The 23,948-nt window shown below is 37.2% G+C and overlaps 2 protein-coding genes across 7 annotated transcripts in view; both read left to right on the top strand.

Annotated features, from left to right (window-relative positions):
• LOC139935383 (uncharacterized) overlaps positions 1 to 7,456 on the top strand; it is a 44,385-nt gene extending 36,929 nt beyond the window's left edge. For all 3 annotated transcript variants that reach the window (XM_071929941.1, XM_071929938.1, XM_071929940.1), the window contains 7 exons: positions 1,489 to 1,743; positions 2,737 to 2,991; positions 3,695 to 3,943; positions 4,510 to 4,596; positions 5,396 to 5,458; positions 5,902 to 6,018; positions 6,162 to 7,456. In XM_071929941.1, the coding sequence (XP_071786042.1) occupies positions 1,489 to 1,743; positions 2,737 to 2,991; positions 3,695 to 3,943; positions 4,510 to 4,596; positions 5,396 to 5,458; positions 5,902 to 6,018; positions 6,162 to 6,325 (1,190 nt within the window). In that variant the 3' untranslated portion in view covers positions 6,326 to 7,456. The remainder of the gene's footprint in view (positions 1 to 1,488; positions 1,744 to 2,736; positions 2,992 to 3,694; positions 3,944 to 4,509; positions 4,597 to 5,395; positions 5,459 to 5,901; positions 6,019 to 6,161) is intronic.
• Positions 7,457 to 9,543: 2,087 nt separating this feature from the next.
• Positions 9,544 to 23,854, top strand: LOC139935385 (uncharacterized). 4 transcript variants are annotated; one of them, XM_071929945.1, is made up of 8 exons: positions 9,544 to 9,740; positions 11,609 to 11,744; positions 13,661 to 13,859; positions 15,025 to 15,085; positions 15,652 to 15,677; positions 16,296 to 16,373; positions 17,795 to 17,943; positions 18,692 to 23,854. In XM_071929945.1, exons 2-8 carry the CDS (start codon positions 11,665 to 11,667, stop codon positions 20,001 to 20,003), a joined length of 1,905 nt encoding a protein of 634 aa, XP_071786046.1. In that variant the 5' UTR covers positions 9,544 to 9,740; positions 11,609 to 11,664; the 3' UTR covers positions 20,004 to 23,854. The 4 variants fall into 4 exon arrangements, with proteins under 4 accessions (XP_071786046.1, XP_071786045.1, XP_071786048.1 ...); XM_071929944.1 differs by having other exon boundaries at positions 11,605 to 11,744; XM_071929947.1 differs by having other exon boundaries at positions 9,559 to 9,583; positions 11,605 to 11,744.
• Positions 23,855 to 23,948: the final 94 nt, after the last annotated feature.

Below are 23,948 nucleotides of genomic sequence, written 5' to 3'. Positions count from 1 at the left end.
AATAGCGGCATACAGTAAGCACACAAGCCTTCCTTTTTCCTGTGCTTAATAGCGGCGTACAGTAAGCACATGAGCCTTCCTTTTTCCTGTGCTTAATAGCGGCGTACAGTAAGCACACGAGCCTTCCTTTTTCCTGTGCTCAATAGCGGCATACAGTAAGCACACAAGCCTTCCTTTTTCCTGTGCTTAATAGCGGCATACAGTAAGCACACGAGCCTTCCTTTTTTTCTGTGCTTAATAGCGGCCTACAGTAAGCACACAAGCCTTCCTTTTTCCTGTGCTTAATAGCGGCATACAGTAAGCACACAAGCCTTCTTTTTTCCTGTGCTTGATAGCAGCGTACAGTAAGCACACGAGCCTTCCTTTTTCCTGTGCTTAATAGCGGCGTACAGTAAGCACACGAGCCTTCCTTTTTCCTGTGCTTAATAGCGGCATACAGTAAGCACACAAGCCTTCCTTTTTTCTGTGCTTAATAGCGGCGTACAGTAAGCACACGAGCCTTCCTTTTTCCTGTGCTTAATAGCGGCATACAGTAAGCACACAAGCCTTCCTTTTTCCTGTGCTTAATAGCGGCATACAGTAAGCACACAAGCCTTCCTTTTTCCTGTGCTTAATAGCGGCATACAGTAAGCACACAAGCCTTCTTTTTTCCTGTGCTTGATAGCAGCGTACAGTAAGCACACGAGCCTTCCTTTTTCCTGTGCTTAATAGCGGCGTACAGTAAGCACACGAGCCTTCCTTTTTCCTGTGCTTAATAGCGGCATACAGTAAGCACACAAGCCTTCCTTTTTCCTGTGCTTAATAGCGGCATACAGTAAGCACACGAGCCTTCCTTTTTTCTGTGCTTAATAGCGGCCTACAGTAAGCACACAAGCCTTCCTTTTTCCTGTGCTTAATAGCGGCATACAGTAAGCACACAAGCCTTCTTTTTTCCTGTGCTTGATAGCAGCGTACAGTAAGCACACGAGCCTTCCTTTTTCCTGTGCTTAATAGCGGCATACAGTAAGCACACAAGCCTTCTTTTTTCCTGTGCTTGATAGCAGCGTACAGTAAGCACACGAGCCTTCCTTTTTCCTGTGCTTAATAGCGGCGTACAGTAAGCACAATATCAGCCGTTTAGCAGCTGTTGGGCCTGAATACCAAACTACTGCAAACAAGCCAAAAAATGTTAACACAATTGTCAAATTTGTATCTTATAATCAACAAACATCTGGCATTGCCAGTGTTGGATGTCTTTGTTCCGTTTATCACAAAAATCCATGAGTAGTTTTTAGTAAGTTGATATGTACAGTACTAGACTGAACTGGTCAAAATATTAATTACTTTGAAAGTTTAGTAAACTAGCAGTATCCTCTGTATTTTATGATTGGCTAATTTTAACATCTTACAATCTTGTGGATATGTACAGTACTGAACTCATCAAAGTCTGTATTGGCTATTTTGGACATCTCCTTACAATCTTTTATTTCCAACGTTTTGCTTTTTTAGTTGATATGCCACCGATGGTATTTGCATGTCCGGAGAGCATCAGTGTGTCCTTACTGCTATCTGAGGTTGATGAAGGGGCATCTACAATCTGGGCTGAACCCTATGCCATTGATGACTCTGGTGTTGAGCCTACATTAGTTCAGACTCATGCTCCAGGCTCTAAGTTCCCACTTGGAGATACAACTGTTACATACACCTACAGTGACCAAGCAGATAACCAAGCCAACTGCTCATTCATTGTCTCTGTTCAATCAGGTACTTTGATTTGTCTATAGAAAAAAAAAGTCTTTTCATGGAGAAGCTCATACTATCTTTGATAAGGGAATGAAAGGGTAGCGACGAGTTCTTCAACGGCCGTTTAAAGCCGGCAGGGTCAACGGCCATGTGAGGGCCTTTCTCGCACGGCAACGACCCTACAAGGTTTTAAATGGACGTTTAAGAACAAGTCAGTACTCTTTTATTCCCATTCATAAATGCCCTTTTGTTAAAAAACTTAAAAAAAATACAATTATAGATACTTTTTTAACAATTGAAAATTCAAGGTTTGAAATATTTTTTTCAAAAACTGTGAAGAATCTGTTTGATGCGCCTGGGTTGTGTGTACGCACGCTTAGATTACGTGCGCATGCTTAGATTACGCGCTGTTACTATAGCTATGAATTGCGTTCCGTGTGATAATCTTAGGTTTATACATTCCCACGTGACGCGCTCTCCACCAACTGTCTGAGGTATTTATGAATAGCACTTAAATTTGCGTCAGGGATAAAGAATATTCATCTTGGTTTCACCCACACACACTGGCGCATGCCAGCACTGCCCACCCAAAACCCTCGCATAAATGGCACTGCTTTGGAGTTATAGGGGTCAGTGGTTCAAATCCCATTCATGTAACGTGCCTGGGTTTTTTGTTTTTTTGTTTTTTCACAAAGCTTGGGAGGGTGGTGAGTCTGCAGGGCTGGTTTGTTTGTGGGTGAAACCAGGGACAATACTCTGATATTTTCTGGATTTTTGATGATTTTATAAAGAGGGATATGGTTGTACAGACGAATGTGTCTTGTTGTAATGAGTTATCCCTTATTTACTTCCTACGGTTCAGCATCAACTTGGTAGCAGAATTCACAATCATGTTTTTATAATGGATTAGAGATTGAAACTTTCTAAAGTAGTAATAATTATACTTGTCAATAGGAAGAAAAACAATAACTTAAAAATCTTTAGACTGTAATACTATTTCTTGTTTTCCTTTAGTTGATGATGTCCCACCAGTCATCACAGGTTGTCCTGCCAACATGATTCTAGATCTTCCACTAACACAGCCTAACATTGTTGTTAGATGGACAGAGCCATCAGCTATGGATGAATCTGGTGAAGCGCCCTCTCTCATTAAGACTCACACCCCTGGGGATTCATTCCCTGAAGGAGTAACGAGAGTCATGTATACATTCAGTGATGATCGCAACAATCGGGAAGAATGCTCATTTGATATCATAGTGGTTAGAGAAGGTAAGGATTAAAAACTCTCTGGAACCTTTTTGTTTTCTTCACTTTCCTCTTGAAAATGATCACAAGGACATTTGTGACCATCCACCACCAATGGGCTGTAAAGTCGCATTTGCACATGGCAGAGCCTATTAAATTGTTTGGGTTTTCAAGAAATCTTTGAGAAATCTGAATAAAAAAGTAGGTGGTTTGAGAAATCATAACTTCGTCAAGAAAAGTCTGATTTAAATGTGGATGGTATCGTTTTGAAGCTGATTACACACTCTCTCCGAAAATGCATTTAGCCCATAACAGTAAAAGTGTCAACTTTACAGCCCATTGGTGGTGGATGGTCACATTTTGCTCCAACTACTAGTCCTAAACTGGTGTAGGGCAAAGCAATAAGCATGATAAGTTTTCAATCTCAGTGTGATTTAAGGAGTATTGGGAACCAATACAATGAAAATAACTAACCCATACTTACAATAATAGGCCAATGTCACCAAACTCGGACTTCTGGTTCAAAGTAACCTTTAATTTGGGCCTCTATTCATTAATGAGGATAACTCATTGAGTATCAGTGGATGTAATGAAACTCTTGAGGCCTATGGCAGGAGATGGATAGAGGTCAAGCGAGGTCACTGCTACTAAATTGATTTTGCTTTGATTGAAGTTTGATTTCACCGATTGATTAGACTTGACGTGATAATAATTTGTTTGATTGTAGCGGATGTTTTACCACCAAGCATCATCAACTGCCCGTCCAGTCAGGCCTTTGTAATTCCTGCAGGGAACCAGTTTATGATTGTCATGTGGAATACACCTACATCCATTGATAACTCAGGAGAGCAGGCTGTGCAGACTAGTAACAAAAACTCGGGAGATGTGTTTGAAGAGGGCATCACGCTGGTTATGTATAACTTCACTGATGCAGCAGGCAACGTGGCAACTTGTGAATTCACTATCACTCTGTCAAGTAAGTTTATATTAAATACAACTTTATTTTTTAGGTTGTTTCGAAGGCTAAACACTTTGATAGTTGTTTACTTTTGAAGAGGTGATGTTTTTTAAGATGGTAGGTAGTCTTTGTTATCTTAATCTCAATATCAAACATAATCTCGAGACAATGGGCCGTATTCATAAAAAAAAATAGCAATTGCTTTTTCTAGGCTTTTGCTTACATCTTTTACAGATGTATGTATAAAGATGTAAGCAAAAGCCTAGAAAAAGCAATTGCTGTTTTAATGAGTACGGCCCATTGTATGTATATAAGCAGTCTGATTAAAAACTAGTATAATATTAAAACTTGATTGTCATGAGGCACATTAATAAGCAAGGATGGTACTTTAAACTGATGGATTGTGATGCATGTAAATAGCTAATACATTCTTTTGGTCTATGTTTGAAATTAAGATGTTGAATGCATGTAAATCCCATGTTTAAGCAGTATGTCAGTGCAACAAATGACGTTATGTTGAAGATGAAGAAATATTCTCACATATTGCATAGTTTTTACAAAGACACATTTATTTGACATTACAGCCCCTGTACTGAACCCATGCCAGACTCGACCATGCAGAGATAATGAAAACTGTTTCTATAGTTCCAATGACTATATATGTGTACCAGGTAAGCTTGTTCTTATAATCCAAATACTATCAGAATGCTAGGGACTTCACAAGACAATATTGTAACACCTCAACTTGTTGACTTGCATGAAAAACGTTATGAGTCAAATACACATTGTATTGAGAATATCGTGGCTGAGACCTCTTTTGAGACATATTTGTTCAGTTTCAGAATGTGAATTTAAATCCCCATCTGGCCTGTCGTCGATTTCACAACTCTTCCTAACTGAGGATTAATCTTATGACTTTAATATTTATCCTAAGTTTGGAAGCGCTCGAGATAAGGCGAGTTCGAACTCTTTGTGAAACCGACCCTGGTTGATGTTGCAAATCTGTTCTTTATTTCTTTTGGATGGGAAATTAAGCCACACTAGGTTACGCGTGCTAAGATAACTTGTGCACAAAATAAGAACCCAAGCTACCAATCTACAGCTACAGTCACTTCTCAACAATGGTGGTGTAGTTTTACTTAATTTGTTTCAGCAATCGGGGAAAGATTTGTTTACTGATCAACAACCACCTTTGTGCTGTATGTTGTTCTTCAATACAAAGTTTGAAGTTCTGTTCAAGCTTGTTGAACAATGCAGTATGAAAAAGTTTCCTGAATGTTATGTTTTAAAAAAACGTCCCCTATAAAATGTGACACATGATGCACTGTATGTCGTCCATTCGTTTTAAGAAACTACAAAGATGAAACCTCACAGCTAGTGTGCTCTTAAAGTATAGACTATTCTCGAGAACAACCAATTTTCATGCCAGAAATGTTCCTCATCATAATTGTGATTTCTTTGTTCTCACAGGTGCCTTCAGAAGGAGGAGAGAGACCTCAAACCTTAAAGAAAAGATTGGACGTTTTATAGCAGGTATGAACCTATAAGATTCCTTGTTTTCATATTGTGTTTGTTGTAGCTGATAAAACTCAATGAATTATTTGGACTTGTCAATAATAACATGAGAAAATCAGAATCGTTAATAAGATTTCTGGTTCTTGATCAGAATCTTGTAAAGGATTTCTGGTTCTTAAAGTCAAGTGCGTTTATTGCAAACACGAACTCCCCTCCTTTCGTCCCCCTATTAATGGTTAACCCTTTGGGTTTTTTGTATGCTTTCTAACCCCATTCATGTATTTCCACTTCACTGCTTATGTTTCACTTAGTTAGCTGTTCATGTTTGTTGTAAGAATTGTTTGAAGTATGTTGTCATTTAGCCTTTGAGAAAGACTCTGTTGACACATACATGTAGGACCATTGACTATTTTTTGCAAACATAAATAAAGACTAGTTAATCTTTGTTCTTGCTTTGCCAGATGAAATAGCGGATCCATGTGCATGTATGAATGGTGGAACCTGCTCCTCAGATGCTTACTCTGAAGGGATAAGGTGTAATTGTACTTCAGGTTTCTCAGGAATTCTATGTCAAGAAGGTAAGTTACAAACACATGTGAAATAGCTACACTATTGTTAGTAAACTCTTGGGAATTGTATTGTATAGTCTCGGGAATCCAATTTCAATGTTCCCATTTTCCCCTTTTTTTCACTTACTATTTTCCTGTTTTTTTTCTCACAGATGTCAAGTACAATGATGAGTCTTTCACGCTTACCTGGTGGTATCTGGTTGCTGTGGCATCACTCGTTCTTTTAATCATGCTTAGCATCTTAGCATTCTGCTTAACTTCTAAAACACAGAAGAAAAGTGTTCAACATGTATATGATGTAACAAATAATATCTAATACTACTATAATAATAATCCTGTTGTGATATATTTTTGGGATACTTTTTTTTGTAATGTATATGGTCATATATTTTCGATTTGCAGTCAGTGCTACAGGGTTTGGTTCCTTTACTCAGCTAGAGTTTTTTAAATTGTTTGGTCTGGGTATCTGGTTATGTGACAGTTTGACATGATTTGTGCTTGCAGTGTGCATTGCAGTAAGCTGCACTCGCACTGATTGATCGCTACAGTAATCAATTAGGACTGTGTTGATTTTCAATACTTCTGGGGCATGATGTGTTCAGATATTCCAGATGTTACGATGTCCATTTTAATTCTCTTAACAACTTTGAAAAAAGTAATTGAAGTCCATTTTGTGACTATATACTATTCTTTCGTATTTCTGAAGCTGTAGAGAACTTTGAGATAAATTAGTAGTCCTGTATAGACATTAGAATGAGGTTTGGGTATTTATTCACTCAATTAGTACATTAAACATGCTTTTTTATACCCATTTTAAAGTATTTTTATCTGCATTAAATCATATCCATTCCTAAGTGTGGAAAGGCCCTTTAATTTCATTTATGCCATTTTAATAACCAGTATTTATTCTAAGTGTGACTTTGATTTTAGTGTAGAACATTCTTTTTAGGAACAAATAATGGGCAATTTATAGACCATGAAGTATGCGTACACCACTTGTTTACAAAACAGCCTACAAGCCTGAACTTCCTGCAGGAATGTTTGTAATGCAGCCCAAGGGAAGAAAACATAAAATCTGATATTTTGTATAGAGATTTTCCATTGTTTTATTTTCAACAACTTTTAAGATGATGAAGGAGTACTTCTCAAATTTCTTAAGTTGTTATTTTTGTTTTAAACTATTGAGTCTATCTTGAATTATAACACAAAATTCAAAATTTCCCATATGACCAGAAAAGGCCCTTGACGGCACATGGTCACTCTTTTAAACAAAAGGTTACATAACATGGTCTACACTCAGGTGAACATTTCTGTTTGGTGAACACTTTCTGTTTGGTGATCTTTTAATGTCAATAATATATTTATGATGATCCATATTTTATAATATAAATATTAATATTAAACTTTTAACATTCCATAATAACACTTTTTATTTACTAGATAGTCATCAGTGTACATGATAGTTACTTCTTTATAAAAGTGGTGTCAATAATTGTTTGTTTGTCTGTATTAATGAAGTTCGTTTTGTTACAAATACCACAGGTGAATCGGTTTTGTGAGGGAGTTGAGAATTATGCAGCTATGTTTATATGCCATATTAATGAGCTGCAAAGTTTGTGTTGTCTTTCTCAAGCTGTGCCGGTATTCATGCATAGTGTAAAATTAAAATCAAAGAATTTCCGCTATTCAGACCCGTATTGTTTCTAAAGCTTTCAGTGGATTGGGTTACTCAAAATACTTTTTAGCATAAAACCTTACTTGGTAACGAGTAATTGGGAGAGGTTGATGGTATAAAACATTGTGAGAAACGGCTCCCTCTGAAGACATAGTTTTTGAGAAAGAAGTAATTTTCCATTGATTTGATTTCGAGACCTCGGATTTAGGATTGATGGACCGAAATCAAGCATCTGAAAGCAAACAACTTCGTGTGACAAGGGTGCTTTTTCTTTCATTATTATCTCGCAACTTCGGCGACCATTTGAGTTCAAATTGTCACAGGTTTGTTATTTTATGCATATGTTGAGATACACCAAGCGAGAAGACTGGTCTTTGACACTTACCAAAAGTGTCCAGTGTCTAATTGCGCCATAAACTGAAATGTGTCCTACCCAGAAAGGATGGCCTTTCCAGGCATGGGGTAAACGGGGGCATTGCCGCAAGATAAGAACAAGTTTTATGAATAGGGTTCGTTGGAAAAGCCTAATTTAAATTGAACTTTCTTTGACTGAAAAAGTGAAAGTACTATTGTATCGTAGCGTCATACGTTATCGACCCTCATATGTTTTCGGTCCCCAACTTTGATTCCCGTTTATTCCCGTTTTATTATCATGCTGAGAATAAAGTTTCCTGTCGTTGGTTATGCTCAAACATTTATAAAATGATTGATTTTTGGTACTAATCACTAGTGCATTATTATGCTAACATTCAAATGAGTCAAAGAGACATCATCCAACCTCGAAAGTTCAAAACAAAATTACTATCTGCTAGATTGAGTTTCATTCTGCTTTAGTCACTAGATGGATCACGTGTGGTGGTTACTATTTGGGATTCTATGGTGCGCAAATGTGGGGAAAATATTAAAATATTTTAAGTGAAAATGACAACAATTTTTTTTATTTATTTACTTCATAACTGTTATAAATTCCGATAAGCGTAATAAATATTAAGTCTACATTTAAGAGAAAATATCATAGATTGGTTTCTTATCTCCTGAAACCAAACATTACTGGTCTGAAATGGGGGAAAACGGATTGTTATGAAGTGTGAGTGCATCAAGGGGGGTGGGGTGTTTTACTTTCACGCCTTATGATATCTCTGGATTCTAATATAGTAGCCATAATGCCTTAGGACAAAAATGTAATTAAATTTGTTAAGTACTAATTGAATAATATTTTTGATTTACTTTGCCCGCCATACTAGCTTCTGAATATTCAATAAAATACCAATGAAAGGTGTGAAAACATATGACGTTGCTCCAATGTCGTGCATGCATAAGCACTGTTGATGGCGGACTGTCTCTCGCAACGTAAAACCAAAACTTTAAAAATTTCAACACACCATGAAGTGAAAGTGTTATTGTTAAAAAATTTGATAGATGATTTGAAAAAATAAAAAATTAGTTTTTGATTGTGAACAATTTTCCTGATATCCTACTGAAAACACATGACACCAGGATACCAGTAGTTTATTTATTTTCACCTTTTAATGAATATTCAAGGTTGTTGGCATATTTTATATTCTAAAGTTTTAGTGTAACCCTCCCCCATTTGGGTCAGACTTTTTGTGATGCGGGCATGCTCCATTGGCATGCTTCGGGACCTCTCGCGCGAGAACAGGACTTGAATAAAGTCTACCCGGTTACTGGGCTAACAACAACGTAGTCTCCCACTCAATACAGACAACCGGCGGTGCAGGAGAGATGCATGCCACTCCAGCACTTGGTGGCGCTTGTTACTACCTAGTTTCCGACCCAAGGGTTACTTCGCGTGCTTGACTTCACGTTCGTTCTCCAGACTAATGCCAATTAGCGCCCAGGCAACGAAGAACGCCAATTAATTTGACATCGTTTTTGTAGGTATTTTATCAAGAGCACAATGATGATCAATGAACTAATTGCTAGTTAGTACTTTGTGTGATTGGTAATTTCTTCAATCTGTACTATGTTAAACAGGTTGACTGTTTTTTTCCTGCGGGATTTAAAGTTGATTGAATGAAGCGTAACGGCATGAACGGTAAGTAGTTAGCCCACCTTGTTCATGTTGAGCTCCGCTTTTAACATCGGTCTCATCACTGTCACGACGGTGATGAGACCACTGATCTCTTTAGGTCAGTGTATGAGACCGATGTTGAAAACGGAGCCATTAACAGCTCAACAAGGTGGGCTAGGGAAGTAGTGTGATCAACATGTGCAAATTGTCAATTCATAATATAGGCCCTAAAATATGATTCTTGTTTTGATTGAAGAATTTAATTGAATTGACGGGAACTGAATGAAACTTGAAAAGACAGACAGGCTTTGTCGTCGACAACCCCCCTCGTCGACAACTTGTCCAGCTTTTACTTTCACAATTCTTGGATTTATGTGGAAATGTTAATATATCGTAGGTAGAAGGTCCTATTTTCAAGGTATTCCTAAAATCGTGGCAAATCTTTTACCTCTCTGTGCGCGATGTAAACAGTCCCTACTTCTAGAAACTTAGTATAAGGCTCCCCTGTGAGCTTACAGGGGGAGCCTTGTAGTTTCTAGAAGTAAACAGTCCCTAGATAAAAAATTGTGTGGTTTTATTTGCCAAGCAAAGAGTTTCCTCTCCCTTGTCCAAAACTTAGAAACACGTAAGGCTCCACTGGTTATTTGCACTTGTAAATGTAAAAAGGATGGTATTTTTAGGCATTTCTACAAGGTACAAAAATATGTCATAATGTCGAGGCCATATAAAAATATTTGCTCACTGAAAAAGTTTCATTATAACACTATTTCAATTCACAATTCATGATGATCAAATCACGTGACTGAATTTTTTGCTGAGCATTCTGGAAAAAAACACAAAGGCTTAAAGAGCCATGTGCCTTATATCATTTTCTAATATTTTTGGAGATTTTTATTTTTTAACCCTCATATCAATATTTTTATTAATATTAAAATTTAATCATCAGCTTGTTGATTCAATTATCACTGTTTATTTATACGCGTTATTATAAATATTAGAAAAGAAAAAAGGGGGGGGGGAATAAGATTTGAAATCCAGTAATTATTCTCACTTTTTATTTTTATTTTATTAGTAGTTAGCCCAAGATTATCACACGGAAAGCAATTCATAGCTATTAGTAACAGCGCATCATCTACTTCTAAGCGCGTGCGCGTAATCTTTTTCTAAGCGCGCCTGCATACACACAACCCACATACAACAGACTCACAAAGTTTTTGAAAAAATTATTTCAAACCTCAAATTTTCAACAGTGAAAGTGTCTGTTATTGTAGTTAAATTTTTTAACAAAAGGGCATTTGTGAATGGGAATAAAAGAGTAGTGACTCGTTTGTAAACATCCGTTTAAAACCTTGCAGGGTCATTGCCGTGCGCTTTATCACATGGCAATTTGACCCTGCCAGCTTTAAACGACCAAAACGACGGTGTAAGAAGTCGTCGCTATCCTTTTATTCCCTTAGTTAAAGCCATTATACATGTACACTTTCGGAACAGAACACTAAAAGTTCACAGATTTACAAATAACTTACAGGGTTTACAGAAGGTAATGGTAAAAGACTTCTCTTGAAATATTATTCCATGAAATGCTTTACTTTTTGAGAAAACATTAAAACAATTATCAATTCTCGACATCGAGAATTACGGATTTATAGTAAACACATGTCATGACACGGCGAAACGTGCGGAAACAAGATAGGTTTTCCTGTTATTTTCTCCCGACCCCGATGACCGATTGAGTCTAAATTATCACAGGTTTGTTATTTTATATATAGGTTGTGATACACGAAGTGTGGGCCTTGGACAATACTGTTTACCGAAAGTGTCCACTGGCTTTAAAACCAAATTGAATAAGCTGGTTGTTATAAAAATCAGGGTTTTGTTTCTCTTCTAGACAGATGGACAGGATAGACAGACGTAAACTATGATGTACCACCACATACTGTGATTAGTCATGAATCTTCTAAGCAGTGTGTATAGTCAGAGTTGGCCAGCACCAGATCCCAATAAACAACATCACAGGGGATTGCAGGGGTAAGTCAAATACTCAAACAGTGAACAAGAATGTTCCAAGTAGTTTTACTTTATTTTCTATTTTACATCACAGTAAAGACAGTTATAATACTAGTCAAACTTGTTTTATCAAATAACGTTTTACACTAATTTTGGTTTCTAAAATTATTTTTCTTCCACATCAAATGTCTCTTTTCCATTTTGTGGGCTCTGGTTATTATGTTTTGAAAATGTAGGTTGTCTTACTTATTTTCAAATTGAAAACTATTTTTTACAGAATTTCAAATATCTATCAATATGTAGATAAATAATGAATAGGGTAGATGGCCTTAGCTTACAATCCAATTCGGACCTTCTTCAGAGGCATAAAACAAGTACAAACAAATACATATCCATTTATAGAAAAAGAGAGGGGAAAGGGATTAAGGAAAGGATCCAGAAAGAAGCGGGAAAATAACAGCCAATCAAAGTTTCTATTTCAGAGACAAAATAGGTGGCTATGAACCAATAGGAGTGAAGTGGCGAGGACAAAGGATGTTTAGGATGAAAGGATGGGTTACTGGACCATAAAAGTGTGAAAGTATTGTTCGACAACAATGCAGGGAGACATGAAAGGGTAGGATTAGAGAGCAAGTTGCATCATGATGCAACTAACAATGGTCAATCAATAAGAATAGCTAGTTTAAAGGTATGTTGATTTGAAAAATAGGTATGAGGGACCTGTGGAAAAAAGGGGGGGTTACTTACATCAGATAGTTACAGTGATGAATTTAAAAAAACTTAAAACTAGAATAATTTTTACTTTATGTACAGAATATATACAACATATAAGTTATTAGGCAAAAGTGAAGTGGAGGGTAATGAGAAGTTATTTAATACCAGTGTCGATGTTAAGTCCAAAGGGTTTGACTGTCTTGAGTTGGTGAATCCAGTGTGATTCTCTATTCTTGCGGTGTGTGTCATCACCATTGCAAGCTTCAATCACAAAAAGTTCAACATCAGTGACACTATGATTGGGGCTGTTGAAGTTGATAGAGACTGGGTACGGTTTCTTAGTCTTTATGGAAGAGACATGATTCACAAAGCGAAGACTAAGTTTGGTCTTAGTCTCTCCCACATATTGTAGCCCACATCTCTTACATGATATGACATAGACTACATTAGACGTGCTTCATTCAGAGTTGGTCTTGATGTTGTATGAAGAGCCAGTGGTATGGCTCTTCACCTTAAGTGAGGGCTTAATGTGCAGACACGTTCTGCATTTGGAACGGGTACATTTGTGACAGCCCAGTATATCTGTCGGGGGTTGTGTTTGGACTGTACCTGGGGGAAGTTTGGCCCTGACTAGTATGTCACCAAGGTTCTTAGGGCGGCGGAATGCAACCATGGGAACCTTAGGGATTGCTGAGTGTAACCTGCTGGAGGAGTGAAGTATAGGCATGTTATTATTGAGAATTGAGGGAAGTTTGGGTAGTTTGGGGTGGAAAGTGGTGACCAAAGCAACTCTATTGGTCGGAGCTTTTTTAGCTCCCGTGTTAGTCAACAGAGTATGACGAGGTACCTTGAAAGCCCTGTTGATAGCAAGTTGGACCCTACGTTCGCTGTGTCCCCTAGATACAAGGTGTTTCCTTAGCTCTGATGAGCGCCTCTTGTACAGGGTATCTGTGGAACAGATACGCCTGATACGTAAGGCCTGACTGTAAGCAATTGCCTTCTTACAGTGACTAGGGTGACAGCTATTGGAGAGAAGGTACTGGTGGGTGTCGGTGGGTTTACTGTAAACATCTGTGACAAGGCCATTAGGAGACTTGGTTATTGTCACATCTAGAAAGCTCACACTGATGAGAGATACAGATATTGTTTTAGATAAAGATATTGTTTTATCTAGAAAAAATGATGACTTCATTCAATGCAATTGTACTGTCTTTTGTATTCAGGAAAATGACTGCACGCTCTCCAAGAAGGACTAAGAACAGCTCCGTCAGCAGCAGCCGTATTCATCAACAGAAGTACGGCAGTAGTGAGCAGCAGGGTTGCCATGGTAAAAGCATATTGGCCTTACAGGGTCGGAAGTCTCCCAGGGTTGCTTCCCAACAGATGGCTATGACTCCATCTAGGCATGCTGGTCTAGATGAGGTTAGTAGTCATTGTATACACCATGATCACAATGGTTTTGTAGGGATTGTTTTTACACAGCTGAATAGAAGAACAAAACTTTTGATACTAAGAAAGGGTACACTTCTCAAAACTTGTTCAGCTGTTATTTTTTATAGTTTAATATAGATTATGTTTTAAAGGCAATGAACACTGTCGATAATTGTCAAGAGACCAATTATTTTACTTGGTGTGTTCCAACAACATGCATAAAACAACAAGCCTGTGAAAATTTGGACTCAATTGGTCATTGAAGTTGCAAGAAAATGATGAAAGAAAAACACCCTTGTTGTACAAAATAGTGTGCTTTCAGATAGGAACAAAAGGCTTTTGGCCAGAAGTCTTTTATTATTTTAGTGAGAAATTACCTCTTTCTTAAAAACTATGTTACTTCAGAGGGAGTCAGTTCTCACAATGTTTTATACTGACTGTCAACAGCTTTCCGTTGCTCAATACCAAGTAAGGTTTTATGCAAATATGTATTTTGAGTAATTGTACAGTGCCGCTAACATATATAAATGGTAAAACTTCCTGTATAGAGTGTAGTGTCCCTAGCAGAAAATACCTTAGGATGCCGGAGGTTACTAGTTTCAATCGGGTTGGATCAAAAGCCAACAAGTAGATTGAGCAGTCAGAATGAAGGAAACTGACTGGTGATGCCAGGTGAACAGAGATTTGAACAATATACTACTGTAATGTAGTAGTACCTGACAAGTCTAATACTCAAGGCACGTTAACATAATGACCCCTGTCATCTGGCAAATTACGTACGTGTTCTTAATTCCTTTAACTATCATGGCTCCCTGAGGATAAGGCAGGTGACGTGCTGCCAAATTGATGTTGCTTTGTTACAAAGGCAACATCATTCCATTACAAGAACCATCACTCTAATTGCCACAGGTACCTAACTACTGTGAGAAGAAAAGCAATTATAAACTGTGATTGAGATTTCAACCTGCCCACATTCTGACTATCCAGTCAAAGTTTTGTTCCATCAAACAAGACTTTGGTGATTTATTGCTAGTATCTGGCTGAATTAGACACTAAATTATACTTCCTAAACCCTCATGTGCTTCAGGTTTGTCCAGTGTTTAGATTTATGTTAATGGAAAATGTTTGACAAAGTGTGTGTCTTTATTTTCTCTAGGGAACTTACAAGTGGAAAACGTGGACGAATTACCAGGAAGACTGTGGAAGCAATAGCAATGGTAGGAAGTAGCTCTCTTTGAGAAAAATTCAAATTATATTGGACATCATTGGTTGACAAAGCAAGTGAACTTTGCTATCTGTGGTGGTGCGCTTTGGCATTCAATGTTGTTTATGTGCATGCATATAAATAAGTTATTACTATTATTATGCATGGAAGGGGTTCTTTGTAGCATTTTTAAGGGGGAACTCATAGGTAACTCCAAGAAGAAAACAAGGGTATATATAATTTCTGAAGGTAGAATTAGCTTTTGACCCTTGAAGAGTCTTTCTCAAATCCTAAATGACGTGTTTTGTTTTGTCACTTACTAGCCCCTCGAGAAAGACTCAGCAAGGGTTGAAACCTCGGGACACAATATAAATTTTACCTAACTTTCTTTTCTACTATGTGAAAAAAAGTGAACATGTTACAGAAGTGTTTGAATTTCCATTAGCTGCTGCCTGTCAAACACTTGAACTTTTCAAATTAGTGTTTGTAGATTTTACTAGTATTTGTTATTGATGTGCATGCAATGTACACACATTTTTGTAGTGATTTTTTTTTCTTTTGTGTTTTTTTTCTCTCCAGATTTAACTCTATACAAAATAACCCAGGTGAGTAACTCCAAAATGATTTTATTTCTTTATTTCCTGGATGAACATTAAACCCAACAATTTTGTCCTGATTATAGTTTGACAAAAAGAATTTGGGTGTGATCTCTAGCTTCACAGTAGTTAACGGTTGTATGGCTTCTGACTGGCACCCGCGAACAAAGATATTGACAAAATAGGGACACTGCCAACATAGGGCTAGATCGCTCATACTCTATGGTAAAAGAAAATCGCCGGCATGTTGAACCCGGAGATCGTTGGTTCGAATCCCACTCTAGTCAATTCTTTGTTCAACCCCCAAAACCATTAAAAAAAGAAAGGTTCAGCATTTTTGTTTTAACTGTTGTCTGCTGTGGCAGGTAGCAGTGCAGTTGCAACAATTGATTCTGTGCAAAAATGTTGTATCTCCTTAAACAAAAGTACGCACTGTAATCACTAGCTTAAATGCCCCTGATTTTACACAAAACACATGTACGTTTCAAGATACAGTGTTTAGAGAAAAAAAAGTATTTTCATGTAAGATATAATACAACCTTTTCACAAATTGACATACAATTTGTTTGCTTTGATGAAACGCCTTTTAGAATAATTTGTTTTCTTCTGATATTTTTGAATCTGTAGGATACATTCAGAAAGCTTTCACAACAGGTCCAAGAGGTGAATGCACAGATAAGCAAGTTCCACAATAATGGATTCAAGGTAGGTCCACCCTGTCTATTAATGCCCTTTGTCATAAGAGTTACCATTCAGGAATGTTTGCTTGATTATTCCTTAACATGAGTTTTACATGATGTTGACATGATGTTCAATGACAAACTACAAGATTACTGAGTGATTACCAAATTTTGGTTTTTGTATCATCTGAAAAATCAATGATTATGGATTTATACCAGTTCCTACCCACTACAATACTGGGAGTGAGCAAATAACATTACAACCTCAAAGAACGTAGTTGATTTTATTTCACTTTGGTTTCAGCAACAGCAATAGTGCACAAAATCCAACAAGTCACAAAACTTTTAAAGTTGTTTTCAGTAAAATGTGACCTACAAGTTGGTGGGATGGTGTGTTTCTTTTGAGTTTTTAAGTGAGAAACCAGACTTTCTGCTTCTTCTCAGCCATACACTCTGTGTCTGCTGAGATGAAGAACAAAGAGTCATTCCAACAGCTTTATTCCATCTCTTTGGAACTCCTTGCCTGGTGCATGTTTCCCTCCATCCTACATATGCGACTGTTTGAAGAGGAATATCAATTCCTACCTTCAGCTTTCCTGAGTTCTTTCCACTTTAAATAATGTTTCTTCTCGAAGCCCCATACATACCATGCAAGAGTGGCTTTTAGCCGTGTTTGGGGTGAACTTGCATTAAAAAAAAACTAGAGGGTATAAACAGATTTTTTAAAACCTGTGATACATTATTCCCCTAATAATAGTGAACATTTGTAATGCGCCATGTCTGTCATAAATAACTTCCTGTTGCCTGTTTATCAAATTTTAAGGAGTTATGACAATTGATTTCATGAGATTACAACCTTAATACAACATGTTTAAAAGAGTACAAGGTGAGGTGGCGCATATTGATGCCGGACCATGCCAGAAACACTGAGGCAAAACCCCCTTAATTTTCTATACGATAAGTGCACTGGGTTCTTTTATGTACATTACAAAAACAGATGGGACCTATACGACTTTTTGCTCCATCCTAAGAATGAAGAAATAATGGTTAGGTGTCTTGCTTAAAGAGCGCAAGTATCAAGATCGGGATTTGAACCCACAATTTGCTGATCAGCTGGGTTTTCTTTCTACAAATGTTCAAAAGTAAATTAACCTCTCCACTACCAATGTTAATTATATTTTTGACAAAATTTACCCGTACACCAATGTGTGTTAGCACTGTATTTCTAAGTACATGTACAGTCCCGAGTTCTGTGAAAATAAATCACAGGCATACTGCTCTAGTGGGAATTGAACCCATGACCTTTGCAATACCAGAGCAGTGTCTAACCAACTGTAGACCACTGAGATTAAGTTGTTGCTAGAGGCAGTTTGAATCCTATATTTTAGCAGTGGTTACTACAAAGATTTAATAGTTTGACATTCTGTCCCTTTTTTTAATCCACAGAGCTATCACATGGATGGGAATGTTAGTCCAGTGATACGAGCTACCCAACTGGCTGCCAGCCTACCCCATCAATCTCCTAGAATTAGCAGGGAACCAGCTACAGATGACATGGCTCCTCAATGCACATCAGTTCAAAGGGCAAACAGAAGGTCAGATATTAATTTCATTTGCAAATCAATTCAGATAAAAACTATACACTTTTGAAATGGCTGCCGATAAAAAAATGTTTGATTCTGGGGGAAAAGGTTTATATGTATGGATAGCTTATGGACTCAACTTTCATTTGACACAAAATAATCAGAACATAATTCATGATTGGGTGAGCACTGCTCACTTTTGTAAAGGGTTGAAAATAATTAGATTGCACAGGAATTAGCCTTCCAATTTGTGAGAGGTTAGTCCTTTGGACCTTACAAAATTCAATCCAAATGTCGGCTACTTATTCTTCAGGTTACCCATTGAGAATTCAAGTTAGCCGAACTTTAGCAGAACCAATTGTCAGAAAATATAAAGTTGATTAGAGAAACAAATTATCACAACTGCTTTTAGCAGTCAGAGCTTGGGTTTAGTAGTTGTTTGTTAGTCGTAGTAGACAAATGATGACAATACATTTATATTTGATATAAAATTGATCTTGGATTAAAAAGATGTTGTACCTGTAATCTTTACCTTCTTTTTGTAAGTTTTTAGCATGAGTGATCAGTGAATTTTATTTACTTTGTATAGAAAAGAACAACACGATAAGTTGATATTTTTCGTTTGCTTTAATATGAATTCTTACCTCTGATTATGCTGACTTTCATACAAATGCTAAGTGTACTTTCAAATGATAATACTGTTATGTCTTTACCTTACTCATCTAGTTTTTACTTTACATTTCTCCCTTTTTAATTCCAGGCGACCCCACTCTCATTCCTTGACATCAAATCAAAGACAAAGCAGCCTTCCGCAAAGACCCCATTCTACCACAGCCCTCTACGGTAGAGCTACCAGTGAGTTTGACCAACTCACTCCAAAAATGATCGGTGCCCTCAGCGATGGGAAACAGAGAACCTTAGATCAATCTCAACTCGGTCCTTTTGATATCATTGCAAATGAAGCAAAGCCTGAAATCCTTGAAGTTGGAGAAGATCAAAGTGATACAGATGATGAAGAGAGTGAGATGCCACGTCATTACAGGGTAAGACCACCACCAGACTTTGACCTTCCTGCAGAGGATATGGATATTCATGACATCCGGGGTCGGTTCCAACACCGCAGCTCCAGTGCTGGGAAGAAGAAGCAGGAGCCTTACCCTGAGCCACTGAGTGAACCCTACTGTTATTTTGACTTGTTGGAGTTAAGTTTACTCAAAGAGGACTGGAGACATGCTGTCAGGACGGTCCCTGATGGCATTGAGGCACAACTTATCGATAGGTTAATTGAGATGGAGAGACTGCAGATTGCCAGTGCTGAATTGGAGAGAGGTGTACGAGTTGCTACACCCAAGAGAGTAATGTCAGCCATGCAGATCAGGAAGGGTTGGAACACAGCTGCTTCAGTTCCTACTGAGCGGGCACAGAGTGCTTTAGCGCGACCCAGACAGAGTAAGAATTGTTCCCCAGCCTGTCTGCAGCCACTCTGCTCAGGTACCTGTGAAACAAAACAAGACTCTCTAGCACATGGAGGTTGCCACCATTGTAAACAAGAATACTGTCAGGGCTCTTGTACTGAGTTTGGTTATCACCTACACATAAGGCAACCACGAGATGAGGAAGTGAACATTCCTCCACCACGACCCAAATCATGTAAGAGTTGTAATAGCAGGACTTCATCCCGGAAGTCAACAATCAACAATAACACAGTCATTCTAGGTCGTCCTAAATCAGCATTTGCAACCTTTAGCAGTGCAAAACAACGGTCTGGTAAATCAAAGTCAATATCATCAGAAGCCAGAAGTGTTTCAGATCAGATGGCTCAGCTAGAGCTATCTTCAACACCTGATGCCGGTGGGGACAAACCAGCAAGACCCAAGACAGCCCCAGGGAGCTCAAGGTCCAAGCCACGAGGGCGCAATTCAATGCTACCAGGAAAGAGTTTTACTTCTCAGAGGAGACACTCACTTACAGATGATCCAATCAGTACAAGTGCAGCTAAAATGAATCCAAAACACATGAGAATCAAGTCTGCAAAGCTCAAATCTAAACAAAAGAAAGTCTCAAAAAGGTAGCCATCCACCATAAAATAAGATGTCAAATAAAATTTAAAGGTTTATTCATTCAGGAATGTCAAAGGGATGATACATCATTGCAAACATTTGAAAGTTTACTGGATTTATAGTTTGTAAGTGGTCAGTGGTTTGAAGCATTTCAGCATTTCAGCATTTTACCTTTGAGTCTATTACATCCAGTCAGAATCCTCTACCTCGTCATTATTTACTTTGACTCAAGCCGTCAAAACCAGGTGACATCGACTCACTCATAAATTTGTATTCCTTTTCAAACGACTTTAACCACTTGTCTTCCTCTTATTGGAAAATCAAGACATCAAGAAAATAATGTTCAATGCTTATAATATACAAATAGGAATCGTTAAGATGTTAGATGTTATATTTTCTTACAAATAGAGTAACCTAAACTAGCCTGACCTAAACTGAAACTGTCAGTGGTAATTATACTTCTTGAATATTTGTAGAGTTGCATGTTTGACTGTAACACAGACCAATGGTGTAGAACCGGTATCGCCTCAAAGCATTGGACACAATTGGTAATAACTCAAAATAATAATAATTGCTAGCACAAAAACCAACTTGGTAATGAGCAATTGAGAGCTGTTGATAGTGTATAACATTGTGAGAAATATCTCCAACTGAAGTAACATAGTTTTTGAGAAAGAGGTAATTTCTGACTCAATAATAAAAGACTTCAGGTCTGAAGCCATTTATTTATTAGGAATCTGAAAAAGCACACACTTTTGTTCTCTTGGAACTTCAATGACTAATTGAGTCAAAATCTTCAATTTGTATTATATTTTTTACATTTGTTTGGATACACCAATGAGAGAACTGGTCTTTGGCGATTACCAAAGGCGACTAGTGCCTTCAGTAAAGTAAAGTGTTTTAAGTCTCAGTCATTATATTTGCATGCACCTTAAAGACAATAATGTGTGTGATAGCTGTGTTTGTATTTTTGTATAAATCTAACTCAGTGCCTTACTCTAATTTAATGGATATTATTTTATATTTTTATCAGAAAAGTTTATTTTCTATGAACGATAACAACCATGACAACCCAATATTTGACAGTATGTAAGATGAAGTCAGGGTTGAATCATTGTTACTTCTGCTCTTATTATCTGTCTTTAAACTGCTGCAGGGTTCAGTGTCCTTCATTATAGATATCACCTTGCTGCCATAGTTCGTATTAGGGAAACACTTATTTCTTTAAAATGTGAGTGGAAAGAACTCAAAACTGTAAAACATCTAGATCTGTATGAAGATACACAAAGGTGCATTCAAAGTACTTCCTATCTAGTTCAATTCATCATTCAAGGGAATCAGTTAGGTCTTCTTTTACGAGATTTCTGTGTCTTGATTTTCATCTCTATGGTTATTTATTGAACTTCAGGGAAGTAGGCATTTATGAAAGCATTATGGCCTGTTATAAAACCAGTGTTTTGGCACAGGCTGAGGTGCCCACTCCTTTGTTTGAAAACATACTCTCTCAGTAGGGGCCTACCGGGCTTCATCAAACAGGAAGACAGAGCTGAAGCCAAAGGTGTTGTTTTGAAAAGGGTCTATGACTCAAATCTGTCAAAATGGGCTCACCGCCCAAAGGGAAACCCCTGACCAAAAAAAATTGATACTTAAAAAAAAAGATTTTACAACTTTTTCCCTCTTGAGTTTAGCATGATCTAGGTATTTGGAACATACAGTGCCAACAGTCAACTGGTTAGATATTTTTACTTTATTTTCAGACTTTAAACGTCACATGATGGAGTCATCAAGTACAAAAAGTCAGAAAAGGCCACGTCAACAACCCCTTTAAGAGTAACACACTGTTTAATATAAAATCATGATACAAAAATTTCTTTGTATGAAGTAGTATGTATTTTGTGTGAATAATAGTTCATCTAAAATGAAGTGGTCCAAAGTTTTTTCTGACTGACTGTTAGCATTGTGCCAACAACAGTACAATGTGGGTTATGCCGCTGTGCACAGGGCTTTTGGTTTGCTGCTGCGCATGTGGTACTCAAAACGACCAGTTTGGCAGGTCTGTGACTGTGTCTTAAAATAATGGCTTCGGTTGTGGCTACAGATAGATCATGTCACTCCTCACTTTTGAAGAGAAAGCTATCGGTCAAAGTCATTATAATAGTTATACTCTATTCTGACACATTAAAACAAAGTGTTAGATCTGTAATTCACAGATACAGGGTACATCCATTAGTGGGTGGTATTGAATGTTTCATTGAGAAGTTAGTCTGGAATGAGCATGAATATTTGTCACTTGATCATGCAAACAGTAAGCTTGTGAACACTTATTCATTGAAGGACATTTTCTGGGTCAGGGCGATTATTTGCTTCTAAGAAGTATGAAGCTATTAAAAAACACCAATAGGCCCACTAGAAATCTTTACATTTAATTCTGAAAACTGATAAATTAAAGAATAAACACATTGTTGTTGTTTTTTTCTGGTGAATCTACAATTCAGTTTTTATTTAAATAAACTATTTAATGGAAATCTATAAATCGAAACTGCTAAATTAAAGGGAAGGTACATTGGTAATTGTCAAAGACCAGTGTTCTCACTTGGTGTATTTCAACATGCATAAAATAACAACCCTGTGAAAATTTGAGCTCAATTGATCATCGAGTCCGGAGAAAATGATGAAAGAAAAAACACCCTTGTTGGACAAATTTGTGTGCTTTCAAATAGGAATAAAAGTGTTTTAGCTAGACTCTTTTATTGTTTTAGTGAGAAATTATCTACATTTCAAGATCTTTGTTATAATTCAGATCATGGAGGTTCAGAGGAAGTCGTTTCGCACAATGTTTTAAACTATCAACAGCTCTCCAATGCTCGTTACCAAGTCAGTTTTTGTTTTGAGTAATTACCAAACGAGTCCCTTCCCTTTAATTAGCATTGAGAACTGGGTCGAATTGAATTGATGGTTATTATGGCCATGCAGCGACAGTACTGTTGCTAAGGGTGTTGAAGGGTATGCCACTGTACTTTAATGATGAACTAATGCAGATGATAGCCGCCAATTCAAAAATCAAATTTATCAAAACTTTGTTTTTAATGGAACCTTCCATTTTCAAAAGTGCCAAAAAGAGTAATTTTTATTTTATAAAAAGAAATCTATGAAGTGATTGGAGGAGGGGATGTTTAGAAAATGTTTTTTATCAGAATTACAATTTCTGAAATTTTGATTTTGGTAGTTGATGATGTGTAGAAAAGGGAGTTATAATATTCACGCACATGGCAAGCTTTTTTCCTTCGGTAGAAAATGTTGACAAACCAAATATAACCACTATATACATGAATGCTAAATTCATTGTTCAGTTATACTGCAGAATACTGTGGTCTCTGGTCTAGGTTCAAGTTCCGATCAGAGCACATTTGGGGTCATACACAGTTGGAGAAAAATCTGTAGGACGACAAGTTGACCACAACTCTTTTCCTCAACGATATTAAATTGAAATTTGCAGGGCATTCATTGATTGATATAAATATCTTCTTCCCTCAGAAAAATTAGCAAGTTGTTATTTAACTGTGCAGTTTGTTCTCCTGCTTTTTTCAAAATATGACCGAATGAACTATAGCCTACTTTAAAGTTTTCACTCATTTTGTGTTATATTTTTCATTAAAGCTTTTGTGCGGATCTAGCGATTAAGAAAAAAATGATGGCAATATCAGTTATTATTCAGGCTTTGTATACCAAAGTCTTCCATTGTGTGAGTGTCATATATCAAGCTATAAAAGTGCAGAATTATTATTTAAAGTGGTTGCAAAACAAAGAAAAGCTAACGTTTGTGTTGAGATTTAGTGTTGGGCTTGGGTTTTTATGATTTTTTTAAGGGCTTTGTTTTTCGATGTCACAATAAACTTGAATTTTCAAATGTATTGGCTTATTTCTGTCAATTTTTTGTTGCTGTAAATACACTTAAAA

The sequence above is a fragment of the Asterias amurensis genome, chromosome 3 (genome assembly GCF_032118995.1).
Source record: "Asterias amurensis chromosome 3, ASM3211899v1".
In the NCBI taxonomy this organism is placed as follows: domain Eukaryota; kingdom Metazoa; phylum Echinodermata; class Asteroidea; order Forcipulatida; family Asteriidae; genus Asterias; species Asterias amurensis.
This window is presented reverse-complemented; position numbering and strand designations above follow the sequence as displayed.